The sequence below is a fragment of the Mobula hypostoma genome, chromosome 5 (assembly GCF_963921235.1).
Source record: "Mobula hypostoma chromosome 5, sMobHyp1.1, whole genome shotgun sequence".
Taxonomy (NCBI): domain Eukaryota; kingdom Metazoa; phylum Chordata; class Chondrichthyes; order Myliobatiformes; family Myliobatidae; genus Mobula; species Mobula hypostoma.
The window spans coordinates 22,533,963-22,560,131 of NC_086101.1; the positions used below are offsets into that span (position 1 = coordinate 22,533,963).

Here is a 26,169-nt window from a genome sequence, read left to right on the forward strand (position 1 = left end):
TCTTTTGCATTCGTTCTTCCTGATAGATTCAGCAAAGGTTTCTATACAGCAGACGGACAGGGGAGAGTGGACAACCGTGCCTGACACCAGAATTAATGGGGAGTCTATGTGATTCCCACCAATTGATTTGGACTGCACTACAGATATCTATGTAGAGCAGTTTGATGCAAATCCTGACTCCAGCCCAAAACCCATTTTGGAGAGCATGTCTACTGTGTATGTGTATGATATTATCCTATCTCAGTCAGCATTAAGATCCACCCCTATGTCAGCAGGTCAAGCTCCCAGGAGGCCCCCACTTGATCGTGAAGTGTTCCCATTATCCCCTTCCTCCTGATCAATTTGTATGTGCAGAGTTTGCTAACGAATCAACAAGTATTTCGGCCTCTGTGATTCCCATCCTGAGGGATCCACAGAAGAGATCACAGACTTTTTGATCACAGCTTCTCCCCTCGGGTCATCGTCCTGTTCATCTGTTCATCTGGAGGTCCAAGGTGGAGTGAGTCCAACAGGTCATGGTGCACAATTCTCCAGAGACTGGGGACAACATTTAATCAAAAGTGCCTTCACCCTGATGACCACCTTCATGCGCAGCTGCATCGGGCTGAACGTGGATAAAAGATACATGGGCACCAAGTATCACAATGAGATGAGGTTCTACTGGTCACTGGCGTTGTGGAGGATGGGTCTGTCCTGTTCCCAGGGACACACACACACCGAGATAGACATCAAGTGCTGCTGGGAGATCATCAACCAGGTGGAGGGCTCCTGTTGGTGCTTCGGAAACGTGTTGCTCTTCCAGCACAGCGAGGCGTCTGCCAGGAATGCTGCTGACTGGCACATTCAGGGTGTATGAGGACATGCAAGGGTCCAACCGAAGCTCGGCGCAGCCAATGCAAAGGCTTTGTGGGGAAGGAGCACATTCTAGGGTCCTTCTAGTTCTGGACAGGGAAGACCTGAGTCAGCTAGGATAACCCCTCAAACAATGTAACCTCAGTGTTACCCATGAATGGCATTTTTAAACGTTAGCACAGCTGAATATATTGACCATGTGACACGGAGGATGTAAATTATTTTTGCATTGCGTTGTTCATTTCGTGTAAATATTATTGTGAATAAAGATTATTTGTGAAGTTAAAAATGTACTCCTAACACAAACAAGTTCTTACATGTTCCTGAAATCTCTCGCTCCTCCTCCTCCTTGTTTAATACAGTGAATTGAAACTGAAACAGATGTGAAACTGTTGGTAGCAGACAGGTTAACTGCTGTTAAAGTGTTCACCTGGAATAGTTCTGCCCGTGATCAGCTTTACTGTTCACCAATCGTTATGAGTTCACTCCAGATCAGTCTCCTCCACTCCCCGCTGGGAAGCTCCGTGACCCGGTGTGCGGACCCTCCTCTGCTCTCTGTCCGCCAGCGAACGGGGTCAGTATCCCAGAGCAGGTCCGGCACCGATCGGTTGAGCGTCGGACCCAAGAAACGTCAACCCCGGGTTATGTCCCTTCTCAGTCTCCGGATATTTTCACTCGTTCGCCTTTTCTCGCTTCTGCTCCAGCTTGGTGTGATCGGTGCCGAAGGTAAGGGAATGACTTCATGTGTGAATCCAAGAGCCACAGTCTCCATTTCCGTGCTCGGAGACTGTGGTGTCACGACAGATTGCTGACTGAACCAGCTTTTTCTCTTGGGGAACTGCAGCTTTGCGAGCTGAAGTCTGTTGTCCGAGACATAAGTATACAGAGTATAAATAAATGACACGGCCATTAGCTTTTGTAACAGCACAGTACATTACAAACATGACAAAGATCATTTGTTCACGTGACTGGAATTATACACAATTTACAGGAACAAATAAATACAACACATTGGTGCCAGCTGAGAGAGAGAAAGAGGTAATGTTCGGGGTTTTTAGTTCAATTCCAGAACCTGACTCTAATGGTAAATTGGAGGGACATGTAAAACTTCTTTTGCAAGTCATACTGAACTCCCGCGACATCAGTACATTGAGGTGGTACAAGGGACTGTGTACAACAACGGAATGAGGTATGAAGTGTTACAGTTCCCAGAAAGCTCAGTGCAAGCAGACTGTGAGGTGAAAGGGCATGATGCGGTCAATTGTGAGGTCAATTTTGATGCTGCTGTAACGTTTGCTTGATGGCAGAAGAAGAAACAGTGCTCAGTGTGATGGAGTCAGAGATGTTCCTACCAACACTGACTGACTGTGGTCTCTCTGTCGAGAAATCCAGAATCCAGCGACACATGGCAGTGTTAAGGCCAAGCAGCGACAGTTTCTCCACTAGTCTCTGCGGGATGATGGTATTGAACACTGAACTGAAATCAATGTACAGGATTCTGGCATAAGTGTCTTTGTTGTCCCAGTGAGAGAGAACTGTGTGCAGTGTGGTGGATATTGTGTCCTCTGTAGAGCGATTTGGACCATAAGCAAACTGTAGAGGATCCAGCGATGAGGGGAGGCTGGCTGTGATATGAGGCTCGACAAGCCGTTCAAAACATTTCATCATTATGGGGTTCAGGGCAATGGGACGGTAATCATTCAACTGATTTCTTTGCTACAGGGATGATTGTGGAGGTTTTGAAGTATTTGGGGACAATGGCTTGACTAAGGGAGATGTTGAAAATGTCTGTCAGGACATCTGCTAGTACATCAGCACATTCCTTGAGCACACGTTCAGGGATGTTGTCGGGACCTTCCGCTTTTCGTGGATTGATCCTGTCAAGGGTCCTCTGTGTTTGCTCTGGATCAATGATTGGAGCCGGCTGGTCAGACGGTAAAAAAGGGACTGGCTCTCCCCCTTGCTGTAGTGTTTGATGCTTCGAAGTGTGCAAAGAAATTGTTAAGCCTGTCTGGAAGAGAGGCGTCGCTGTCATCAGTTTTCTGCCTGATCTTGTAGTCTGTCAGAGCTTTAATTCCCTGCCACATCCGTCTGGTGTCACTCCGCTCCGGCTGATCAACGTGTACTCCTCCCCCATGCGGAGCGTGCGGCTGGCCGTCTTCGAGCAGCTCCCACAACTGCTGGTGACGGCCCAGCCGGTCGTTCTGGCCGGAGACTTCAATTGATGCGGCTGGACGATCCGGCAGCGCCGACAGCAGGCTGGACAGTACCTCTAGACTCCTGATGGAAACGGTCAAAACAGTCAAGTTGCGCGACACCTTTGGCACCCCCACAGGTGGAGCGCAGCCACAAGCCACCTGGACACGATTGGACGGCTCAGCCCGCTCCCCGATCAACTTCCTCTTCCTCTCAGAGTCCCTCACGGTCAGGTCCACCGACGTTCATCCGGTGTTCCTCTCTGACCTCTGCCTTCTGAGAGCCACCTGTCGCTTACGGGAGGACCAGAAGGCAGGCAGGGGGACTTGGAAGCTGAACGTAAAGCTGCTGACCCCAGAGAACATCGAGGAACTAGAGAGGGAGTACACAGGTTGGAGAACCTTGAAAGCCTTCTTTGACTCCCCGGTTCACTGGTGGGAAGCTACCAAGGAGAACATTAGGAGGTTCTTCATTCGCAAAGGTATCCAGAAAGCAAGGCAGGAGCTGCGTAAACTCCAGACAGAGTTGCAGCAACTTCTCCTTCTGCAGTCGAAGGGGGCGGATGTCAGGGAGGAATTACGAGAGGTGAAGGGCCTGCAAGCCCAGCTCCTCGCCGCTGAATCCTCCAAGATCATCTTCCGATCAAGGGTCCAAACCGTGGAGCAGGACGAGACGTGCTCACGCTTCTTCTTCCAAAAGGTGCACAGGGGGAGCTCTGTGATCCACAACCTTAAGGAAGAGGACGGCTCAGTCGCGTCCTCGCAGACAGATATACTGAGGATCTGCAGGTCCTTCTATGCCCGTCTATACGACAGAAAGGCCACAGACAGCACAGCCTCCCGCAACGTCCTGTCGTCTATCACGCAGGTCTTAGATGACGGAAAGCGGGAGACTCTAGACCAGCCACTGACCCTGGACGAGCTGACAGGCTCCGTCCATTCCTTTGAGTCGAGTAAGACTCCCGGAAGCGACGGCTTACCGGTTGAGTTGTATTCGGCCCTGTGGAACTGGATGGGCCCAGACCTGCCGGAAGTGTACAACGCTATGCAGCATGTCGGAATCCATGAGGGTGGGCATCACCACCCTCATCTACAAGCAGAAGGGGGAAAGGGATGACATTAAAAATTGGAGGTCCGTATCATTCTTGAATGTGGACTACAAGATCCTGCCCAAGGCTATCGCCAACAGGGTCAAGTCTGCTCTGGGTCAAACCTGTGCTGTACCGGGCAGGAAGATCTCGGACAGCCTCGCGCTGCTGAGGGACACCATCGCCTACGTGCAGGACAGGGGAGTGGACGCCTGCCTGGTCAGCTTGGACCAGGAGAAAGCCTTCGACATTATATCGCACACGTACATGGCGGACGTGCTGTCCAAAATGGGATTTGGGGAGGGAATCCGGAATTGGATCAGACTGCTCTACACGGACATCCGTAGTGCAGTCCAGGTCAACGGGTGGGAAACAGACAGCTTCCCCATCAGGTCTGGAGTCAGGCAGGGCTGTCCCCTCTCCCCTGTCTTGTTTGTCTGCTGCATAGAACCCTTTGCGGAAGCCATCAGGAGGGATGAGGGCATAAGAGGGGTGACACTGCCAGGCAGTGGAGGGACCCAAGTGAAAACCTCCCTGTACATGGACGACGTCACCGTCTTCTGCTCTGATCTGAGGTCAGTTCGCAGGTTGATTGGCATTTGCGAACAGTTCGAGCTAGCGTCGGGGGCCAGGGTCAACCGCACGGAGAGCGAAGCCATGCTCTTCCCCTTCACCATCAGGTCTGACCACGTGAAGGTGTTGGGGATCTGGTTCGGAGGGGCGGAGGCGTGCAACAAGAACTGGCAGGAGCGGGCTGCCAAGGTGAAACAGAAACTGGGACCGTGGGGAGGGTGCTCCCTGTCGATAACGGGGACAATCCTGGTCATCAGGTGTAAGGTGCTCTCAGGGCTGCTGTGCTTGGCGCAGGTCTGGCCCGTCCCCCGCTCCTACAGCTCGGAAATCACCCGGGCTGTCTTCAGGTTCATCTGTGCATCAAAGATGGAGCGAGTCAGGTGGATCACCGTGGAGAATGGAGGCAAGAACTTCCCCAGTGTCAATAGCAGGCACCAAGACCTCGTCTGGCTGGCGGTGAGAGGGGAAATCCCAGTCAGATCCCTCCTGTACGCCCGGAACGTCGCCTCCACACCCCACTGCCCACGGGAGGACTGCAGTCGGGGGGGGGGGGGATCAGTGACCCACCTCTTTGCACACTGTCAGTTCGCAGAGAGAGTGTGGAGGAGGATGGACGGGCTAGTGTCACGTTTCATCCCCGGCAGCTGCGTAACAGAGGACTCTCTGATCTACGGGCTGTTCCCGGGGACGCACACGGAAACCAACGTCCGGTGCTGCTGGCAGATCATCAACTCGGTGAAAGACGCTCTTTGGTCGGCCCGAAACTTGATGATCTACCAGCACATGGAGATGTCCGTGGGAGAATGCTGCCAACTGGTACATTCTCGGCTGCAGGAGTCCGTGCTGAGGGACGCACTGAAACTTGGTGCAGCCACCGCAAGGGCCCGGTGGGGAAGGACCACGGTATAGGTTTCTCCACCCGTGGGAGTGGGAGGGGTCGGGTGGCAGGGAGTATACCCCTCAACAATGATTGTACAATATGAACCAGTAGAGCGCCACGTGAGTGGCTGAAATTGTTGAACTGTACAGAATGTAATGGTAATGTCTGTAAAGTATTCAGAGCTATTGAATGGTTTATTGTAAATAATTTTATTGTGATAAAGTATATCTTGTTAATAAAAAAAAAGCGTTTGTTGAATTCAACGAGCTTCCTCGTCTATCATTGTGGACCAAATACTCGCCACAATAAATTGGAGGTACATTTAAAACTTTTGTTTCGCAAGTATACAGAACTACCGCGCAACATCAGTACATTGATGTGGTACAAAGGAATATGTACAACAACGGAATGAGGTATCAAGCGTTCCAGTTCCCCAGAGAGTTGTTCTTTCAATAGTCTTATGAGAGTGGGGTAGAAATTGTCCTTGAGCCTGGTGAGATGTGCTTTCAGGCTTATGTATCTACTACACAAACACGAGAAATCTGCAGATACTGGAAATCCAGAGCAACACACACAAAACGCTGGAGGAACTCAGCAGGCCAGGTCGCATCTATGGAAATAAATAAACAGTCGATGTTTCAGGCCAAGACCCTTCTTGAGGACTGAGAAGGAAGGGTGGAAGATGCCAGGATAAAAAGGTGGGGAAGGGGAAAGACGCTGGCTGGAAGGTGATAGGTGAAGCCTGGTGGGTAGGAAAGGTCAAAAGCAGGAAAAGACAATAGAAGAAAGGGAAGGAGGAGGGGACCCAGGGAGCAGTGATAGTCAGGAGGGAAGAAGTGTCATAGTCCAATCCGTGAAGTCCGTATTCCAGTTCACTGTCCCGTCCATGGTTCCTTGTTCCAGGGTTTCTGGTTTTTCCCAGTTTCTGTTGTGGGCACATGTTTCTTGTTATGGGGCTGAGACATAAATACCTCTACAAACCAGGGATTCCCTACAGGATTGTCTTGTTTCCCCCCTGTCTTCCCCCTCACTGTCTTCCCCCCATCTCCCCCCTGTCTTCCCCCCCCGTCTTCCCCCCGTCTTCCCCCCCGTCTTTCCCCCCCATCTTTCCCCCCTGTCTTTCCCCCCTCGCCTGACTCTGTGCCTGTATACCCTGCCTGTACCACAGAAGTGTTATCGCCAGAGCAAGACCGGAGTCTTGTTAGGTCAAGATAAGGAACTGTCTTTTGTTGTGTGGAATTGTCTCTCTGTGTCCACGCCTTCGCTAAGTGGGTCGGGCCGTTTGTCACCACCTTGTGTTGGGATCTGTCTCTTCATATTCAGTGTTATGTGTATGAGTCCCGACCCTATGCCCTGTTCCCAAGGAGGGGTCGCGGCTCTGTGTTCCATGCTCCTGTCTCTTCTAGTCCAAGGCTCCATGCTTCTGAAGGCCCTCGTCCAGCCCGTGCCTAGTCAAGTCATATCCGAGTCCTGTCCATGTGCCTTTACCTGTCCTTGTGTCTCACCCTACCCAGGAGCTCCTCAGCCAAGCCATGTCCAGTCCTGTAGCCTCATCTTGTCCTCACCTAGTTGTGGAGTCCGAGCCTGAGTCAAGTCCCAGGTTCTGGGTCCTTGCCCAGTCTCTGGTTCGGAGTCCATACCCAAGCCTCGAAGTACCCTAGACAAAAAATCCCAGACCCCAGCCAGCAGCCAAGCTCCAGGAACCCAAGCCAAGCTCCAAGAACCCAGGCCTTGAGGATCCCAAGCCAAGAACCCAGGCCTCGAGGATCTCAAGACAAGCTCCAAGAACTCGGGCCTTGAGGAATTCAAGCCAAGCTCCAAGAACCCAGGCCTCGAGGATCCCAAGCCAAGCTCCAAGGGCCCAGGCCTATAGAACCCAGCCTGTCTCCAAGCTCAAGCCTCAAGACCAAGACCCCAGCCTGTCTCCAAGCTCAAGCCTCAAGACCAAGACCTCAGCCTGTCTCCAAGCTCAAGCCTCAAGACCAAGACCCCAAGCCTGTCTCCAAGCCTCAAGCCTCAAGACCCCAGCCTCCAGTCCTGCAATCATGTCATGTCCATGCCTGGTTCTGGTGCCCAAGCCCGAGGCAAGACACAGGCTCTGGGTCCTTCTCCAGTCTCTGGTTCAGGGTCCAAGCCCTAGTCTGCGTTCTTGTCCCTGCTCCTTGTCCATATCCTGTCACGTCCCTACTTGTGTCAAGTCCTGTTTCTTGTTCTTCAGTGTCTGTGTCTTGCATTTGGGTCCGTTCCCAGCGCCCTTTTGTGACAAGAAGTGAAAGGTCAGAGTGGGGAATGGAGGAGCGAGGGGAGGAAATTGGTTCACTGGAAGGAGGAATCAATATTCATGCCATTGAGTTGAAGGCTCAGACAGAATATAAGGTAAGATCCTCCACCCTGAGGGTGACCTCATCTTAGCACAAGTGGAGGTCATGGAACGGGAATGGGAAATGGAATTAAAATGTTTGGCCACTGAAAAGTCCTACTTGTGGCAGGTTCTGTGGAGGTGTTTGATGAAGCAGCACCCTTCCCCCCCCAACCCCCCAGTTTACGATGGGTCTCACAAAAGCAGAGGAGGCTGCATCAGGAGCACCAGACATAATAGACAACCTCAGCAGATTCACAGGTGAAGTGTTGACTCACCTGGAAGGACTGTTTGGGGGCCTGGAATGGAGGCAAGGGAGTAGCTTATATGAGCAGGTGTAGCACTTGGGCCTCTTGTAGGGATAAGTGCCTGGAGGGAGATTAGTGGGGAAGGACAAATGGACAAGGGAATTGTGGAGGGAGCGATCCCTGTGGAATGTGGCAGGGTATGTTTTGTGGTGGGAAGTTGCAGGAGATGGTGTCTTGGATGGGGAGGCTGAAGAGGTGGTAGGACAGGAGGAAGATAGCGTGAGTACAGATGTCTAGGAAATAGAAGAGATGTGGGTGGGGGCAATATTAATGGTAGAGGGAGGGAAACCCTCTTCTTTAAAGGGGGACATCTCTGATACACTGGAATGGAAAGCCTTATCCTGGGAACAGATGCAATGGAGGCAAAGAAACTGAGAAAAGGGAATAGGATTTTTACAGGAAATGGGGTGAGAAGAGGAATAGTTGAGATAACCATGGGAATCAGTAGGTTTATAAAAGACAATTTGTCTCCAGGGTTGGAGATTTTTGGAGAAAGGGGCAGCAGGTGTTTGAGATGGATCAGGTGAATTTAAGGGCAGGGTGGAAGTTGGAGAGAAAGTTGATAAAATTGACAAGCTCAGCATGGGTGCATGAGGTAGCGCCAATGCAGTTATCATTGTGGCAGAGGAAGAGCTGGGGAGTATAACCAGGGAAGGCTTTGAACATAGACTGTTCTGTACAGCCAATGAATAGGCAGGCACAGGTTGGGCCCATGTGAGTGACTATAGCTACCCTTTCAAGTTTGGAGCAAGTGAGAGGGAAAATTGCTCAGGGTGAGGACCAGTTCTGCCTGACGAGGGAGCGTGGTGGTGGAAGGGAAATGGTTGGTTCTTTTGTCGAGAAAGGAGCGTAGAGCTTGATGGGGGATAGAAGTGTATAGGAACCGAACATCAAAGATGAGGTGATCAGGGCCTGGGAATTGAAAGTTACTCAGGAGATCAAGGGCATGAGAAGTGTAGTGGATGTACGTGGAAAGGGATTAAACCAAGGAGGATAGATGGAATCGATATATGAGGACATAAGTTCAGCGGGACAGGAGGAGGAAGAGACAATGGGCCTACCAGGACAGTCCAGTTTGTGGATCTTGGGTCAGAGGTAGAAGCAAGAGAAAACCTGCAGATGCTGGATGCTGCCTGGCCTGCTGAGTTCTGCCAGCACTTTGTGTGTGTGGTAAGGGAACTATAACCTTGGTGGCAGTGGTCGGGACTTCCCCAGAGTGGATCAGATCAGTGATGGTGTCAGAGACAGTTTTCTGATGGTGTGGAGTGGGGTCCTCCTCGAGGGATAGGTATGAGGAGGTGTCTGAGAGTTGCCGGCTGGCCTCAGCGAGGTAGAGGTCAGTGCGCCACACAACAACAGCACCCACTTTGTCTGCAGGTTTGATGGTAAGGTTGGGACTGATGAGAAGAGGGTGGAGGACAGTGCATTCGGAAGGGGTCAGGAGGAGAGAGGAGAGTTGAAATCGAGTTGGTTGATGTCTCATCACCAATTAGATTGAGAAGGTCCAGAGCAGGCAAAGAACCAGAGCCAGGGCGGGGTGTCACGTCCAGGATGGAATCCCCTGAATCTTCATGTATGTGGAAGTATGTGTGCGTGCTTGCGTGTGTGTGTGTGCGTGTGTGTGTGTGTGTGTGTGTGTGTATAAAAGGCTCTGAAGCTCGTTTCCACCCAGGAAAGCACAGAAAAGCTTTTGTTCCACCACCAGTCCAGTGCAATATCCTTTGAAACCCAACAGGTCTGTCAGCATCTACGGTCCTTTGAAACCCAACAGGTCTGTCAGCATCTACGGAGAGGATTAAAGACGTCGATGTTTTGGACTGAGACCCTTTATCAGGACTGGAAAGCAAAGGAGAAGAAGTCAGAAAAAAGGGTAAGGGGAAAGGAAGGGAAGGAATACCATCAGGAAGATGTTAAGTGAAGCCACAGTCCACTCTCGTCTCCTATCCCTGGAAAGGAAGGGAGGAGTCCTTCTTATTTTGTCTTCTGCCCTCTCCCTTCCTTTCCAGTCCTGAGGAAGGGTCTCAGCCTAAGACAACTGTGTATTCCCATCCACAGATGCTGCCTGACCTACTGAGTTCCTCCAGCATGTTGTCTGTTATTCTTGAACGATATGTTCTTGGTCATTACTGTACTTCGTCAGGGACAGCAGTTAATAGGAATGAAGTCGGAGTAAAGCAAAATGACAAAAGAAAGGTAGAAATAAATACATAAAAAAGCATCAGTACCAGAAGCTAAGCTTTAGAAGAAATAATGCATCAACAGAAGAAAACCCTTGAGGGAGATGAGCAGAGGTAGAAAAACAACAACTAAAAATACACTTGGAGGTGCTGTGTCATGGAAAAAGACAAATAGAAACTTTATTGATCCCAAAGGAAATTACAGTGCCACAGTAGCATTACAAGAGCACAGATATATGAATATCAGAAGAGAAGTAAGAAAGAATAAAAATAAGTTATCTTAAAAATAAGATCTACAAGCTTTACAAGTCAAAGATTACAAGATCATTTCCCCAGCTATAAGTTGACTCATTATAGAGCCAGATGGCCGAGGGTAAGAATGACCTCATATAGCTCTTTTTGGAGCAGCACAGTCTATTACTAAAAGTGCCCTCGGTTCAGCCAAGGTGGCATGCAGGGGGTGAGAAACATTGTCCAGTATTGCCAGGATTTTCTGGAGGATCCGCTCATCTACCACAGTCTCCAGTGTGTCCACTTTGACTCGTATAACAGAACCAGCTTTTCTAATCAGTTTATTGAGCCTGTTGGCATCACCTGTGTTGATGCCATTGCCCCAGCACATCACCGCATAGAAGATTGTACTGGTGACAACAGACTGGTAGAACATGTGAAGGAGAGGCCTGCATACTCCAAAGGGCCTGTCTCCTCAGGAAGTAGAGGTGACTGGGCCCTTCCTGTTCGCAGCCTCTGTGTTGGTGCTCCACTCAAGTCTGTCATTCAGGTGCACCCCCAGGTACTTGCAGGTCCTCACCACGTCCACATCCTCACCACCAATAGTGACAGGGAGCAGTGCATGCTTTCTCTTCCTAAAGTCCATCACCATTTCCTTCATCTCAGTGATGTTGAGCTGCACTATTTGCAAAGTTCTCCACCAGGGTTCTGTATTCATCCTCCTGTCCTTTCTTCATACACCCACTATTGCTGAGTTATCAGAGACTTCCTACAGATGACCTGACTCAATGTTTTATCTTAAATCTGAGCTATACAGAGTACACAGGAAGGTAGCCAATACAGTCACCTGTGGGACCTCAGTGAGGCTGATAGCCATGTCTGACACAGCTCTGAAGCTGCACAAACTGTGGTCTGTCAGTCAGGTCGTCTATTATCCGGGATACAATGGAAGTGCCAACCTGCGTTGATTGGAGCTCCCCCCGCCCCCAGCCTGAGGGCTGTATGGTATTGAGCGCACAAGAAACAGCAAAAAACACGATCCTCTCAGTGTTGACAGCTTAAGCAAATGGCAGTAGGCTTTCATAGTTGTAATAAGGAAATAGTTGTACAAGTAACAACAGGTTTTTGGGGTAATACCACTGGAACCAGCATGAGCAACTGCAGATACAGTCATGAAGAATGATAGACAAGAAATGAATAGTAGCAACAGAGGAGTAAATGGAACTGAAATAGCACATGAATGACATGCCAGCAGCAAGTTTTTTTTTTAAAGTGCAGCAGTTAAATACTCAGCAACTACAAAATGATCAGCTGGAGAGGCTAACTTACCAAGTCTGGTGACATCTGTGGAGGGAAATGGGCATTTGTCCTTTTGGGTCGGGACCCTTGATTGGCACCGAATGATTGAGGGGACATGGCCAGTAAAAAGAGGTGAAGGGAAGGGGTGGGACAAAACCTGGCAGGTGATTGGTGGAACCGGTTGATGTGAGGCTGACGGCAGATGGATTGAGTTGGGGGAAAGGTAGAGGCTGGGTAGTGTTAGTGTGGACAAGCTGGTTGTGGTTTGTGTCAAACAGTACAGAAATAGGCCCCCCGTCCCAACTCACCCTCTGGAAAAAGTTCCTATTAAATCTTTTCCTCTCTGCTCTCTAATTTTCAGGTCTCCTGCCCTGGGAAAACATCTGATTGCCTTCACCTTATTTCTGCCCTCATGATTTTAAACACCTCTATAAGATCATCCCTGGTTGCCCTAAGTATCAATATTTAAGATTGTTTAATGTCATTTCCTGGGCACAAGTGTAAAGAGAATAAAATAATTGTTACTCCAGATCTGATGCAGCATAAAGAAGCACAAAAAGATCAAGAACACAATAATAATAATAACAAAAACTTATCAATATAATTTCTGTACATAAAATAGCTTATATACATACATTAATTGTATGTCCATAAAGTAACACTTGGTCTAATTTAAAGTGACTGAAGGGAAATGATAAAGTAGTGGTGGAGTTGGTGGGTGGAGGTGTTGATCAGCCTCACTGCTTGGGGAAAGGAACTGATTTTGAGTCTCATGGTCCCGGTGTGGATGTAATGTAGCCTTCTCCCTGATGGGAGTGGGACAAACAGTCCGTGAGCAGGGTGGGTGGGATCTTTTATGAATTTGTGCCATTACAGAGACGTGGATGTCTCAGGGGCAGGAATGGCTGCTGGCTGTGCCAGGCTTTACATGTTTCAAAAGGGAGAGGGAGGGAGGCAGAAGAGGGGAGGGATTGGCATTGCTAATCAGGAGTAGTATCTCAGCTGTAGAAAAGGTACATGTCAAGGAGGGATTGGCTACTGGGTCATTGTGGGTGGAAGTCAAACAGAAAAGGGGCAATAATGCGACTGGATGTTTTTATAGACCCCCAATAGTAATAGAGACTTTGAGGAGCAGATAGGGAGGCAGATTTTGGAACAGTGCAATAGTATTAGGGTTGTTGTGATGGGTGATTTTTACTTCTCTGATATTAACTGGCATCTCCTTAGAGCAAGAGGATTAGACTGGGTGGAGCTTGTTAGGAGTGTTCAGGAAGGTTTCCTGGCACAATATGTAGATAAACCAACTAGAGGAGAGGCTGTACTTGATCTGGTATTGGGAAATGAAACTGGTCAGGTGTCAGATCTCTCAGTGGGAGGGCATTTTGGGGGTAGTGATCACAGCCCTATCTCCTTTACCATAGCGCTGGAGAGGATAGGATCAGACAATTTGGGAAAACATTTAATTGGGGTAGGGGGAAATATGATGCTATTCAGCAAGAATTTGTGGAAATAGATTGGGAGCAGATGTTCTCAGGGAAATGCACAGCAGAAATGTGGCAAATGTTCAGGGAACTTTTGCATGGCATTCTGCATAGATATGTTCCATTGAGGCAGGGAAAGGATGGTAGGATGAAAGACCCATGGTGTACAAAGGGTATAGAAGATCTAGTAAAGAAAAAAAGAAAGGTCAAAAGAGGTAACAGAGACACTTAATGAATACTTTGCTTCAGTGTTCATCAGGGATACAGACCTTGGCAATTCTGGGGATGATTTACAGCAGACTGAAAGGCTTGAACATTTAGACATTAAGAAAGAAGATGTACTGGCGCATTTGAAAAGCATTAAGTTAGATAAGTCACAGGCTATTGTGGGAAGTGAGGGAGGAGATTGCTAAGCCTCTGGCAATGATCTTTGCGCCATCAATAGGGACGGGAGGGGTACTGGAGATTGGAGGGTTGCAAATGTTGTTGCCTTGTTCAAAAAGGGAGTAGAGATTACCCAGGAAATTATAGACCAGTGAGTCTTACTTCTGTGGTGGGCAAGTTTTGGAGAAGAAGCAGGATTTATGACCATTTGGAGAGACATAATCTGATTAGAGATAGTCAGCATGGCTTTATCAAGGGCAGGTCGTGCCTTACGAACCTGATTGAATTGAGGATGTAAGAAAAAACTTTGATGAAGGTAGAGCAGTGGATGTAGTGTACATCGATTTCAGTAAGGCATTTGATAAGATGTCCCATGCAAGGCTCATTCGGAAAGTAAGGAGGCATAGGATCCAAGGAGACCTTGCTTTGCCGATCCAGAACTGACTTGCCCACAGAAGGCAAAGGGTGGTTGTAGAGGTTGAGTAAACTTGGCCTTTTTCTCCTTGGAGTGACGGTGGATGAGAGGTGACTTGATAGAGGTGTATAAGATGATGAGGGGAATTGATCGTGTGGATAGTCAGAGGCTTTTTCCGAGGGCTGAAATGGCTAACATGACAGGGCATAGTTTTAAGGTGCTTGGAAGTAGGCACAAGGGGAATGTCAGGGGTAAGTTCTTAAACAGAGAGTGGTGGGCGTGTGGAATGCACTGCCAGCGATGGTGGTGGAGGCGGATACAATAGGGCCTTTTAAGAGACTCTTAGATAGGTACATGGAGCTTAGAAAAATAGAGGGCTATGTGCTAAGGAAATTCTAGGCAGTCTCTAGAGCAGGTTACATGAGCAGCACAACATTGTTGGCTGAAGGGACTGTAATACGACGTAGATTTTTATGGTTCTGTATTACTGACCCTACTGGTATTTCAGATGGCAAGAAATATGACTAAAACATTACTAATTACACCTTTTCTGAAATAAATTGTGATCAACTGTCATGGCAAACAATGAAGAAGTAAGCAGAGGTGGCTGATTGGAAGGATGGGGCATGTAGGTGCATTGCAGAGCTGAGGGGCAAGGTGTTCGAGACAGGGTCGTGGACAGATTTCGTATCTCTGTTGCTGTTGGAGTGAACAATTTGGAGAGGAGTCAAGGCAGAAGAGCTTCGATGCTCGTTCACCTAACCCGGGTGCGAGGTTGGATCGCTGCAAGTGCTGAGCCAATTTGGTGAGATGGAGAACGGCTTTGGGCTGTGTGAACCAAGCGCTGGGATCCGGTTCATACAGTGAGCCGGTACTCGGTGCTTGGACAATTAAAACAGTGGCCCAGATAGACTGGAAATCCCGAATGTCGGCACTGGAGGCGAGGGTTGGGCTGATATAGCTGGCTGTCCTGTGATGTCCATTCCCATCTCCGGCGGCTGTTATCTCTGCGAGTTTCGCGGTGTTTTTTCCCCTTTAATATGATGAACGGAGATGGCTTGTATGAGTAGGCTTGGGTTTACTGTGGCTGCTCCAGGAAGCTGATCTAAGGACTCAATCTGGTTCTGAATTCTGTCGTTTGCTTCTATTGTTTGCATGTTTTTGTGTGTTTTCCCCTCTTTTGTGGTCCTTTTTTTAAAAAATTGGCTTCTTCAGTTTCTTGCTTTGTGGCTGCCTGTAAGCAAACAAATCTCAAGGTGTATAACTTATGCAATCTTTGACAATAAATGGACTTGAATGTTAAATATGTCCTTGATGACAGGTGGGCTGGAGTCAGTGATATGTCAGGCAATTTTGACTACTCGTTGTACAGCCTTCCTGTTCGGTGCAGTGCTGTTTCCGTACCAAGCAGTGATGCAGCTTGACAGGATGCTCTCTACTCTGCATCTGTAGAACGACCTGAGTATGGATGTGCAAAGTCCAGCTCTCCTCAGTTTCTTCATAAGGTAGAGTTGTTGGTGAGTTTTCTTGAAGGTGTAGGAAGTGTTCTGGGACCATGAGAGATTGTGTGTGATGTGCACTCGGAGGAGTTTGAAACTGCTTGCAGTTCACACTGTTGTGCCGACAATGTAAAGGGGGCTACGAGTGGTGTGACTTCTCCTGAAGTTGCTAACCATCTCTTTTGTCTTGTTGATATTAAGGAAGAGGTTATTTGCCTATCACCAGGCCTCACCTCTGTAGGACGTCTCATCATTGTTGGTGATGAGCCCCACTGCTGTCGCGTCATCGGCAAACTCAACAATGTGATTGCTCGGGTGTTTGCCGTGCAGTCACGAGTGAGCAGAGTGTACAGCAATGGGCTCAGACCTCAGCCTTGGGGAGGTGGTGGGCACCCATGTTGAGGATGATGGGGAAGGAGGAACATTTTGTACAACCTGACTATCTGAGGTCTGTTGGTTAGGAAGTCCAACACAATGGTGTATTTAGACTAAGGAGTAGGAGTTTGTTCACCAAGGTCTGTGGGACAGTAGTTCAATAGTCAAATGCTGAACTGAAATCCAGAACAGCTTTCTTACTGAAGTGTCCTTGTTTTCTGGCTAGTGCAGTTCTGTCGGTATTCAGTAAGAATTTCTTCCGAGAATTTACTCCTGTTCTCCCTGAAAGACTTAATGAAACTAAAAGCATGTTAAATAAATGCTTACCAAATTCAGTAGCTCCCCCTCTAACTAACTTCACCTCTGCAAAAAGCTGTATGGAAAACAAAAGAACCCTGATCTGGTTTCACATTCCCCAGAACAACACCTTCCTGCCTGGGCTACGTGCGAGCCTACGGGTGTGGTACCTGATATACCAGTTACTCAACAAGCTGAACTACAGTGCAGAAATTCCCAAAAGTCATATATGGGTAACAGAATACTGCAAGGTATCTTTTGTGCCAAGGTTATTTGGGGAAGGTCAGAGTTCAACTTTAAGTTTAATTATTCAAATGTCAAAGTTCAAATGACATTTATTATCAATGTGTATATTCTTTATACAACCTTGAAATTCATCTCCTTACAGGCAGCCATAAAGTAAAGAAACAATGGAAGCCATTAAAACAAGACTGTCAAACACCCAATGTACAGAGAATGAAAACACAAACAGTAAAAGTAACCCAACAGCATTCAGAACTGAAGCTGATGAAATGCGAATCCACAGCCAGGCATCACGGCAGCCGATTCACATCAAAGTTCAAAGTAAAACTTATTATCAGGGTACAAACACGTCACCACTTACAACCCTGAGATTCTGCGGGCATAGTCAGCAAATCCATAGAATGGTAACTGTAATCAGGAATAGTGAACTACAAGTTGTGCATATGCAAATAAAAATAAATAATAACGAGAACATGAAGTAACAAGACAAAGAGTCCTTGAAGCGACACCATCGGTTGTGGGAACACCAGAAATAGAATGAGTGTAGTTATCCCCTTTTGTTCAAGAGCCCGATAGTTGAGGGGTAGTAACTGTTCTTAAATGTGGTGGTGTGAGTCCATTAGTTGCAGGCCACAGTCTCAGTTCAATATAGAAATGAGTAAATCTTGTGGAGCAGTGAGCTAAACCAGCCCGTCCATCACTTCTGGCTCTGACACCCTCACCTTTTCATTCAACCCTGCAAGAATACAGCCATCCGAAACAGCTTTACTCCAGGGCCAAGCTACGAAACACAGTACTGATAGTCACGCAGAGCAAAAGGCACATATAGCAGATACAGTATAAGATATCTGTAAAATAGAGTCACACAAATAGAGTCCAAGAACCCGAGTCCATGAATGTTGCAGCCATCTGCAGTTGAACACAATATGGCTCGTCTTCTGCTGAGCAAACACGGCGGGGGGAGGGTGGGTGAGTGCAGCACAGCATGCGGACTCCAGCGTGGACACCACACCACACCACACCGCCTCTCTCGAGCGGCAGCTTTAGGCTTAGTCCGCACTACATCTGAGGTCATGCAGCTCCACCAGCAACCCATGTATCATGTCCTTCAGCTCATAACTTCTCAGTGTCATCTGAGTTACTGTTATCTCTAACTCATACAAGTGTGGCCTGATTCTGTGTGATGATATTACGCAATGTAGCCAGGGGCTTTAAAAAAGAGGATTCACTAGTTAATGGGTAGTGTATAGTTCTGGACACTTGGCTGTGAGTCATACACCCGGTGAAGAGGAGGTGACAATGTGAAAGGTTGTACAAAACAAATTGCAAAGGGAAACTCCAAGATTAAGAGGCAAAGTATGATTCAAAATGTAGAGGAGACTTAACTCTAACATAGAGCAGTGGAGATGATTTAGTGGTGAGTGATAACTTTAATAATAAACTACAAACTAACAAGCCATGGGGAGCCACAAAACAAGAGAGAGCAGATACTTAACATGAGGGAGCAAGCTAACTGAACAGTAAGAGCAACTGGTGAAGGCTGTCTCGCTCGATAGGTAAACAAAGGACTGTAGATGTCATGGTCTGGTCCGTTAACTACTCATTTCAGTTGATTTCCTTTTCCTCGTGTTCCACTAGGCTCCCCGATTAGGGCACCTGATCCTCATTCGAACCAGCAGCATAAAAACTCTGGCTTACATCTACTCGCTGCTGGTTCGTCACCTCAGCAGTGTGGCTATGCTCATTCCGGGCCGCCAAGAATGAGTTGACTCGAGAGCCTGCCGTCCGCAGTTCCTGGGTCGAGTCGAGATCCCGCCGTCCAGATGGGTTTTGCCGGCCATTTGCCGCTTCATGTGCTACCTGGAGTCGGGATACGAATTGTCTGTCGTCGTTTGTTTTTGTCCTCTTGTGTCCGGCTGAGAATTGCAGGCTGTTTGCCACTGCTCCAGGCCGTGATACGAATTGTCTGTCGTTGTTTGTTTTTGTTGTTTGGCATCCAAGTCCAAGTCCAGGCTCAATGGCCGTGTCCATTTCCAGGCTCCCTGTCGAAGTCATGTCCAAGTCCGTCTCCGTGTCAAGTCTCCATGCCTGTGTCCTGCACTTGGGTCCGTTTTCAGTCGCCTCCTGGCAACAGTAGACGAGAGCTGACTTTAAACAGGCTGCACTGATCAGTTGGAAACTAGTGGCATTCACTCCTGTGTTGACTGGGAGGTGCCTGCATGTGCAGGCCTGACGATGTATGATGAAATCAGTGGAGTAATGACACAAAGAAGTTATTCCTGATCAAATCAGTGGCAGACTGCTGAAATGTTTGGTACTGATAAGTTATGAATGGAAAACCAAGTCACTATTGAAACTGAACTATGACATCTAGACTGAAACTGATCAAACAAGAGCCAATCTCATCAAATGGATACATGGAGCTCAGAAAAATAGAGGGCTATGGGTAAGCCTAGGTAGTTCTAAGGTAAGGACATGTTCGGCACAGCTTTGTGGGCCGAAGGGCCTGTATTGTGCTGTAGGTTTTCTATGTTTCTATGTAAGTGAACAAATAACTCTCCATGGGGAATATAAGAAAGGATGGAAAATCCACACAGATGCGACATCACTGTAGAAACAAAGTTATTATAAAGAGATGACCCTCTACTGTGTTAATCATTGATGAAACGCAACACATTTCACTGTGTTTCTATGTTTTGATGTACATGTGACAAATAAAGCTAATCTTTAATCCTAAATTCTCTACATTTGGGATGTGAGATTAGTTTCATTTTGACAGTCGTTCTATGTCAGGGAAAAAGAGATCGGACCGACATAGTTCAACATTGTGAACTGAGCCAGTCATCTTGTATAACAAATTACTTACCTAACTTGTCTTAGTTCTTGTTATATCAGCCTGAACTGTTATTGATCAGAATATTGATGTATTAAGAGACAATTAAAGTTTGAATATGGAATCCCTCTGCCTCATGAGGGAGTGACACTCAGTTAGTCGGGATCGACCATGGATATTGCATTCCGGCTGTCTCTGTGATATGCAAGCCAGGGCAGTGTGATAGGGAGAGCAAGCTGTCGCCCATGTAGCAAGCTCCCTCTCTCCATGAAGCTGATGAATCCAAACAAATGGCAGGGACTGATACAGTTTTGGCACCAGCAGCATCACAAGAGTTGCCAGCAACATGGGAGTTAATATAGTACCGCCTTAGAGACTCCAGCTCCGGAGTTTTCCTCAGGGTTTAGTCCAGAAGTATTCCCCACACGGGTGCAGATCTGCAAGGTAATGGAGGTTTGAGATCAGAATTTTCCTCCACCTAATCCCGAAGCCACTGCTGGTCAGTTAACACAGCAAGAAATAACTGAAAAAAAGATCCTGGGTTTCATATACAAAACAAAAATGAAGGAAGTTGTGATAATCCCATGTAAGGACTGGGGACCAGCCCAAAAATTCTGCACATGATAGGAAGGGTGTGAAGGCTTTGGGGAGGACACAGAGACGATTTACCACAAAGGTCTTGTTGATGAGTGATTACTGTTCTGTATAAATAATTTTGTCTGCAACTCACTTGCATTTGAGATGCCTTTTTCAGACAGTTTATTCGGAATTGAGTTGATATTATAAACTTAATTGCAACCGAACAGCCCCCACATACCCCTAATAAACCATTCCATCTGCCATGCAATAGGTGCTTGTTTACTGTACTGTTTAATTTTAATATTTCACGTCTGACACCAGTTTCATCGACTATATTTTCCTATTCTAATCAGGCAGCACAGTATCAGGTGCCCGTGGTTCATCCGTTTTACTGGATCCCGGTGTCAAAGTTAACCCCAAGAAGAATGAAATTCTTTGGACGTTCATCTCCAGCCACAAAACTCCTCTCACCATTTTGCATCACATCCCAAGTTTCCCGAAGTGGGCAGAACCCAGTAAACAGTTCAACTTCCGGCTGCAGTTTATTCAGTCCAATGGCTCTCTGATGGTGAACAGATTACAAGCCGGTGATCAAGGAGATTACAGCTTCACGATGGATGGACGACAGTTGAATGTAATAAGCTTGCTCATCTTTGGTGAGTATTGCACTTATTGGTGATGTGGCAATGAATCATTCACGGCAGAATCTGTAGTTGTGGGTTCCATTACCTGCCAGGTTAAGATCTGAAATAAAGGATACAGTCCTAACACAGGCAAATGGGGAAAGCAGTCAACACGAATTTGCTGGGCTGAAGGGCCTTTTCTGCACAGGAGGGCTCAGAATCTGTGACTAGATACTGAATGCTCACAATGCCTGTGAGATACCTGCCTTTGCATGGTAACAGATTCTCTGTCTACTGTTCTGCAGGTGATATGGGGAAAGGAGGGCTGTTTGTTATATCAGAAGGTTGGAATTTCCTGTTGGACAGCTCACTGGACAGAAAGACTAAAGGGGCAGAGGGAGCAGGTGGGGGAAGAGAATTCATGTGGGGAAGGGGGAGAAGTAATGTGCGGATGAGAGAAGGACTTTCACTTCTCCCTGGTAAGTTTCAATATGTCGTACTAAGCTTTTCTACTTGCTGATTAGATACTGAGATCGAGGCTGGGAATCTGGAAGTCTGCCCAGGGTAGCAGATGGAAGGGGTTGAGAGGCTTTATAGACTTTCCATCAATCCACAGCAATCATAATTCCATTAGTTCATATGCATATAATTGGCATGTTTGTGTTATGGTCAGTCTGCCGTGTTTAAAGGGTTAAACCTGCAAAGCGCCAGAGATCTGAAGAGGGACTGCGGCCTGTGAAACTTTGGGTATCATTGTCCAAATGTCAAAGAAAGATGGAATTCTCTCCTTCACCCTGAGTCACTTTCAGCCTTGATGTGAAGTTCAGTGTCAAGTGCGTTGCCACATGGACAAGTACACATCTGTGTAGGTGTAATGACAAACGAGCAGCAGCTTCACGGGCACACGGCATCAGATAAGCAACATTCACAAGAAAAACATAGATAATAGACATTTTTCAATCAGGAACACAATTAGAACAAAGCAAAAATCCATTTTATTGCAAAGTGATGATTGTTTTACTGTACCGAGACAGGGATTAAAATGTTGTTGGTCTGCTCAAGAACCAGATGTTTGAAGTGCAGTGGTTGTTCTCGAACCTGGTGGGGTGGGACTTCAGGCTTCTGTACATCCTGCCCGATGGTAGCTGTGAGAAAAAGGAATGGTCAGGTGGTGGAGACCTTTGATGAGGGAGGGATGTGCCCACGATGTACAAAGTAAATCCACTTCAACTTCAATATGAGAGAAAGGAATGTGCAACCTAATGCATTTTCCCTTTTTTATTGGTGTCTATTCCAAGGTCCCCATTCTCTAACCACAATGATTCACAAGTAACTCTCAATCTCCGATCAGAACCAATAACTAACCCAATCTGTTGTGCAAAACAGCTCTATAAATTTCTGTCTAATTTTACGTACAGAACCAGTTTGTTAACTTGCCATAGTCTCTGCTCACCCCCAATCCCACCATCTCCTCCCTCTCCCACTCTCACCCCCCTCCCCCTCCCCTCCCCTCCCCCCTCTCCTCCCCCTCCCCTCCCGCCTCCCTCTCGCCTCTCACCTCCCCCTCTCACCTCCCCGCCTCACCTTCCCGTCTCTCTGTACACCCCCTCTCTACCTCCCTACCTCACCCTCTCTCACTTCTCTCTCCACCCCCTCCTCTCTCCACTCCCTCCTCTCTCCACCCTTCTCTCCATCCCTCTCTCCCACTCTCTCTCCCCTCTTTACCCCCTTCTCTCTACACCCTCTCTACCCCCTCTGCCCACCTCTACCCCCTCTAACCCTCTCCCCCTCCCCCACTCCCCACCCTCTCCCATTTCACCCCTTCCCCCCTTGCCCCACCTTCTCCACCCCTCTCCCCCACATACCCCAAACCCCTCTAGCCCCTCTCCCCGACCCTTTGCTCTTTAGCCTCGATGAGTAGACAAGTAAGAGAAAGACAGCAAATGATCCAATCTACTGCAAAGCATTCTGGGAAAGGAACGGTAGGCATTACTTACCTTGTTACAACAGTGGTCCAGTGTGATGGGTACTCTGGTACGAAAAGTTATGTCGCTTTCCTGTGATGTTGCCTCCAGTAGGTTTCCTCGGTGGTAGGGGGAGCTGTACTAGCGATGGAACAAGCCCAGAGAATTGTCCTTACTCATTTCTTTGGTCTTACCGACACTGAGCACAAGGTTGCTGTTACGACACCTCTCAACCAGCCGACTTAGCTCAGTTCTTTCGTCACTTCATCACCATCCATGATTCTGAAAATTTTTAAGAGCTGTGCTTAGCCACATAGTTGTTGGCATAGAGAGAATAGAGCGGGGGTGGGGGGGGCACGCAAAGCATGCAGCTGAGTTGATGGTCAGTGAGACGCAGATGAGGTTTTACCATCTGCACTGACTGTCGCCCCTCAATGAGCATGTGAAGGATCCAGTTGCAGAGGGAGAGTCAAAGGAGCTTGATAAGTTTTCAGGGGATGATGGTGCTGGATGCAGAGCTGTTTTCATTAAATTAGCAGGTGAATTATTGCCGACAAACCAGAAAACCTTGTGACTCAGCAGGTCATTGATAATGTTGTGGAAACTTTGTTTTTCATTGAAGACTCTTTCATCTGCCTGTTCCTGCAGGGAATTAATATACTTTCACACAATGTACAAAGGTGACATATCACACGGTCACTGTTCCCATTCTTGTTAGTGTACAGTTGACAATAAATCACTCAGTAATCACCAAACAACCAACATTAAAAATAAGCTCATTAAAATCTAACACTGCTATGTTCTTTGATGCTAGAAGTGCAAGTTTTGACAAAAGGCTGATGAATTCAATAACATACGTAATACCTTTTAAGAGGTAGACTGTCCATTTTAAACAGAGATTGATTTTGTAAGTGTTACATTTACATTTTGTAAATGTAACATCAGATTAATGGCAGTGATTACTGATACAGATATAGATTAATATTTTGTTAGTGGATCAAATTGATTAAATAATATGAAAATGCTGGAAATACTCAGCAAGCCAAGCAGCATCGGCATAGAAATACGGTTAACTTTTGGGTTGACTCTGTGTTGGATCTGAGACATTTCTCCTTCCACGGCAGCTGCCTGACTTGCCGGTCATTGGTTTCTCATGAACTGGTCTCTTTGTCACGGTGAGAGCTTGCTGCTAACATTGCATCTCATTAATCAGTAGTTTCTCCTTTAGACGAACTGCCCAAACCTTCCATCTGGATCAACGGCAGCTCTTGGCATTCCACCATCCAGCTCAGCTGTAATGTTGATGGAGATTCTCCGAGCTACCAATGGCGGAAAGATGGAAGGGAGGTCTCCCAGGATCAGTTGCTGGACGGTAACAAAATCCTTGTTATCCGGAGCGCTTCCAGAAGAGACTGTGGAACTTACACCTGTGTTGTCACCAACCCCGTCAGCACTGTCCAGGCAAACTACTTGCTAACTATTCACGGTAAGCTTGTTTATTTATGACATCATGAGGGTACAGTTCGTCATCATCTGCTGTTGGTGGGCTTTTGAACACAGTCTGTGCAAATCTGTAGTGGAGCAGAGAGAGTAAAAGTTAATTAAAAGTCTTTAAATATAAGTCATCAGCAGGTTGGCAGAATGAGAAAAGGAAGAACTATTTCCCCTGAAGACAAAGGTGTTGGTCTCCTATTTCCTGTATGTATAGAAGCTGTCCCTCAGAGAATGCGGGGGGTGGTGAAAACAAAGGTGTTGGTAGATAACAGAGCGACTATCTACCATCGCCAGGTGCTGCTACAATACGGAGATTGCCCAAAAACAAACCTTCATGAAGATCTGCTGGTTAAATTGTGTGACCTCGGCTTGCTGAGGGGATCGGGCCTGCAGTCCTTGGAGTCGCCCGATGCCGGTAGCCGGAGGTGGGGAACGTCGTAAGCGGTGTGCGAGGAAGCGGAGGTGAGACAAGTGGGCAGGAGTCCATCCCAGGCAAAAAGCAAGCCCTAGCCGGCCGGATCTTCTGTCCATTCTGCTCTCCAATGTCCGCTCCCTGAACAATAAATTGGACTACAACCGACTCCAACGAAACACTCGGCGGGAGTACAGAGTCTGCTGTGCCTGTGTTCTCACCGACAGAATTCTGGATGCTGCTGTTCAGCTGTTTATTTATGTAACAGTTTCTTCCCCCAAGCCATCAGACTCCTCAATACCCAGAGCCTAGACTGACACCCTCTGCTGTGCCTATTGCTGACTATTGTGCCCCACTGTGTCTGTTGTCTTGTTTATTATTTATTGTAATGCCTGCACTGTTTTGTGCACTTTACGCAGTCCTGAGTAGGTTTGTAATTTAGTGTAGTTTTTGTGTTGTTTTACGTAGTTCAGTGTAGTTTTTGTATTGTTTCATGTAGCACCATGGTCCTGAACAATGTTGTCTCATTTTTACTGTGTATTATACCAGCAGTTATGGTCGAAATGACAATAAAAAGTGACTTGACTTGACAACAGGACAGATGTGTGAACTGACTTCATGTCCTCTTCATCACCACTGCAGGCAGCCTCTAATCACATAGGTAGCTCTCAATCTCTGATCAAAACCAGCAAATAACCCAACCTGCCATACAAAACAGCTCTCTGAATTACTGCGGGTGGCACAATGGTGTAGTGGTTAGCACAACACTTTACAGAACCAGTGACCTGGGTTCAATTCCTGCTGCTGTCTTGAAAGAGTTGTACATTCTCCCCGAGACCGCGTGGGTTTCCACTGTGGGCTCCAGTTTCCTCCCACAGTCCAAAGACCTACCGGGTGGTAGGTTAATTGGTCATTGTAAAATTGTCCCATGATTAGGCTACAATTAAATAGGGGCTTTGCTGGGCGGCGTGGCTCAAAGGGCCAGAAGGGCCTATTCCATGCAGAACCTCAATAAATACAAATAAATTTCTGCCAACTTTTACATATGGAGTTTTTTCTGAAAGGTTCTTTCTAAAATTATGCCAAGTCCAAAGGAGTATTTGGTAAGTCAACACTTGTGTCAGTTCATGGTCAGTGTTTACTGCCATTAAACTGATTACTGATTCCACACTAAATTAATCTCTGATTAAATGCACAGGTCAAGTTCCAGTATATGTTTATATACAGGTATAAATAATCTTTTTTTGCAGCAGCACAAAGCATTGAAAGATGAGGACAAACATAAGTTAACATAAATTTAAATTAATATAAATAATGCAAATTAGTTGTTTACATTTACAACAATACTAGTGCAAGTTGAGAGAGAAAGAAATACAGTCCAAGGTTGAATTAGTGTTTAGATTGACTCAAAAACCTGACGGTAGTGGGGAACAAGCTGTTGTTGAAACCTGAGGTATAGGTCTTCAGGCCTCTGTTCCTCCTGCCTGATGGCAACATCGAGAAGAGGAAATGGCCTCGATTGTGTGGGTCCCCGTCTTCCTGAGATATTGCTTCTTTCAGACATTCTCGATGGTGGGGAGAGCTGTATCTGTGTCAGAACAGGACCAA

At 47.3% G+C, this 26,169-nt stretch overlaps 1 protein-coding gene across 1 annotated transcript in view; it reads left to right on the forward strand.

The window, feature by feature from the left end:
* Positions 1–1,237: 1,237 nt before the first annotated feature.
* LOC134346679 (natural killer cell receptor 2B4-like) overlaps positions 1,238–26,169 on the forward strand; it is a 65,598-nt gene continuing 40,666 nt past the window's right edge. The window contains exons 1-3 of the mRNA XM_063048181.1: positions 1,238–1,578; positions 20,422–20,724; positions 23,884–24,141. Of these exons, the coding sequence (XP_062904251.1) occupies positions 1,329–1,578; positions 20,422–20,724; positions 23,884–24,141 (811 nt within the window). The 5' untranslated portion in view covers positions 1,238–1,328. The remainder of the gene's footprint in view (positions 1,579–20,421; positions 20,725–23,883; positions 24,142–26,169) is intronic.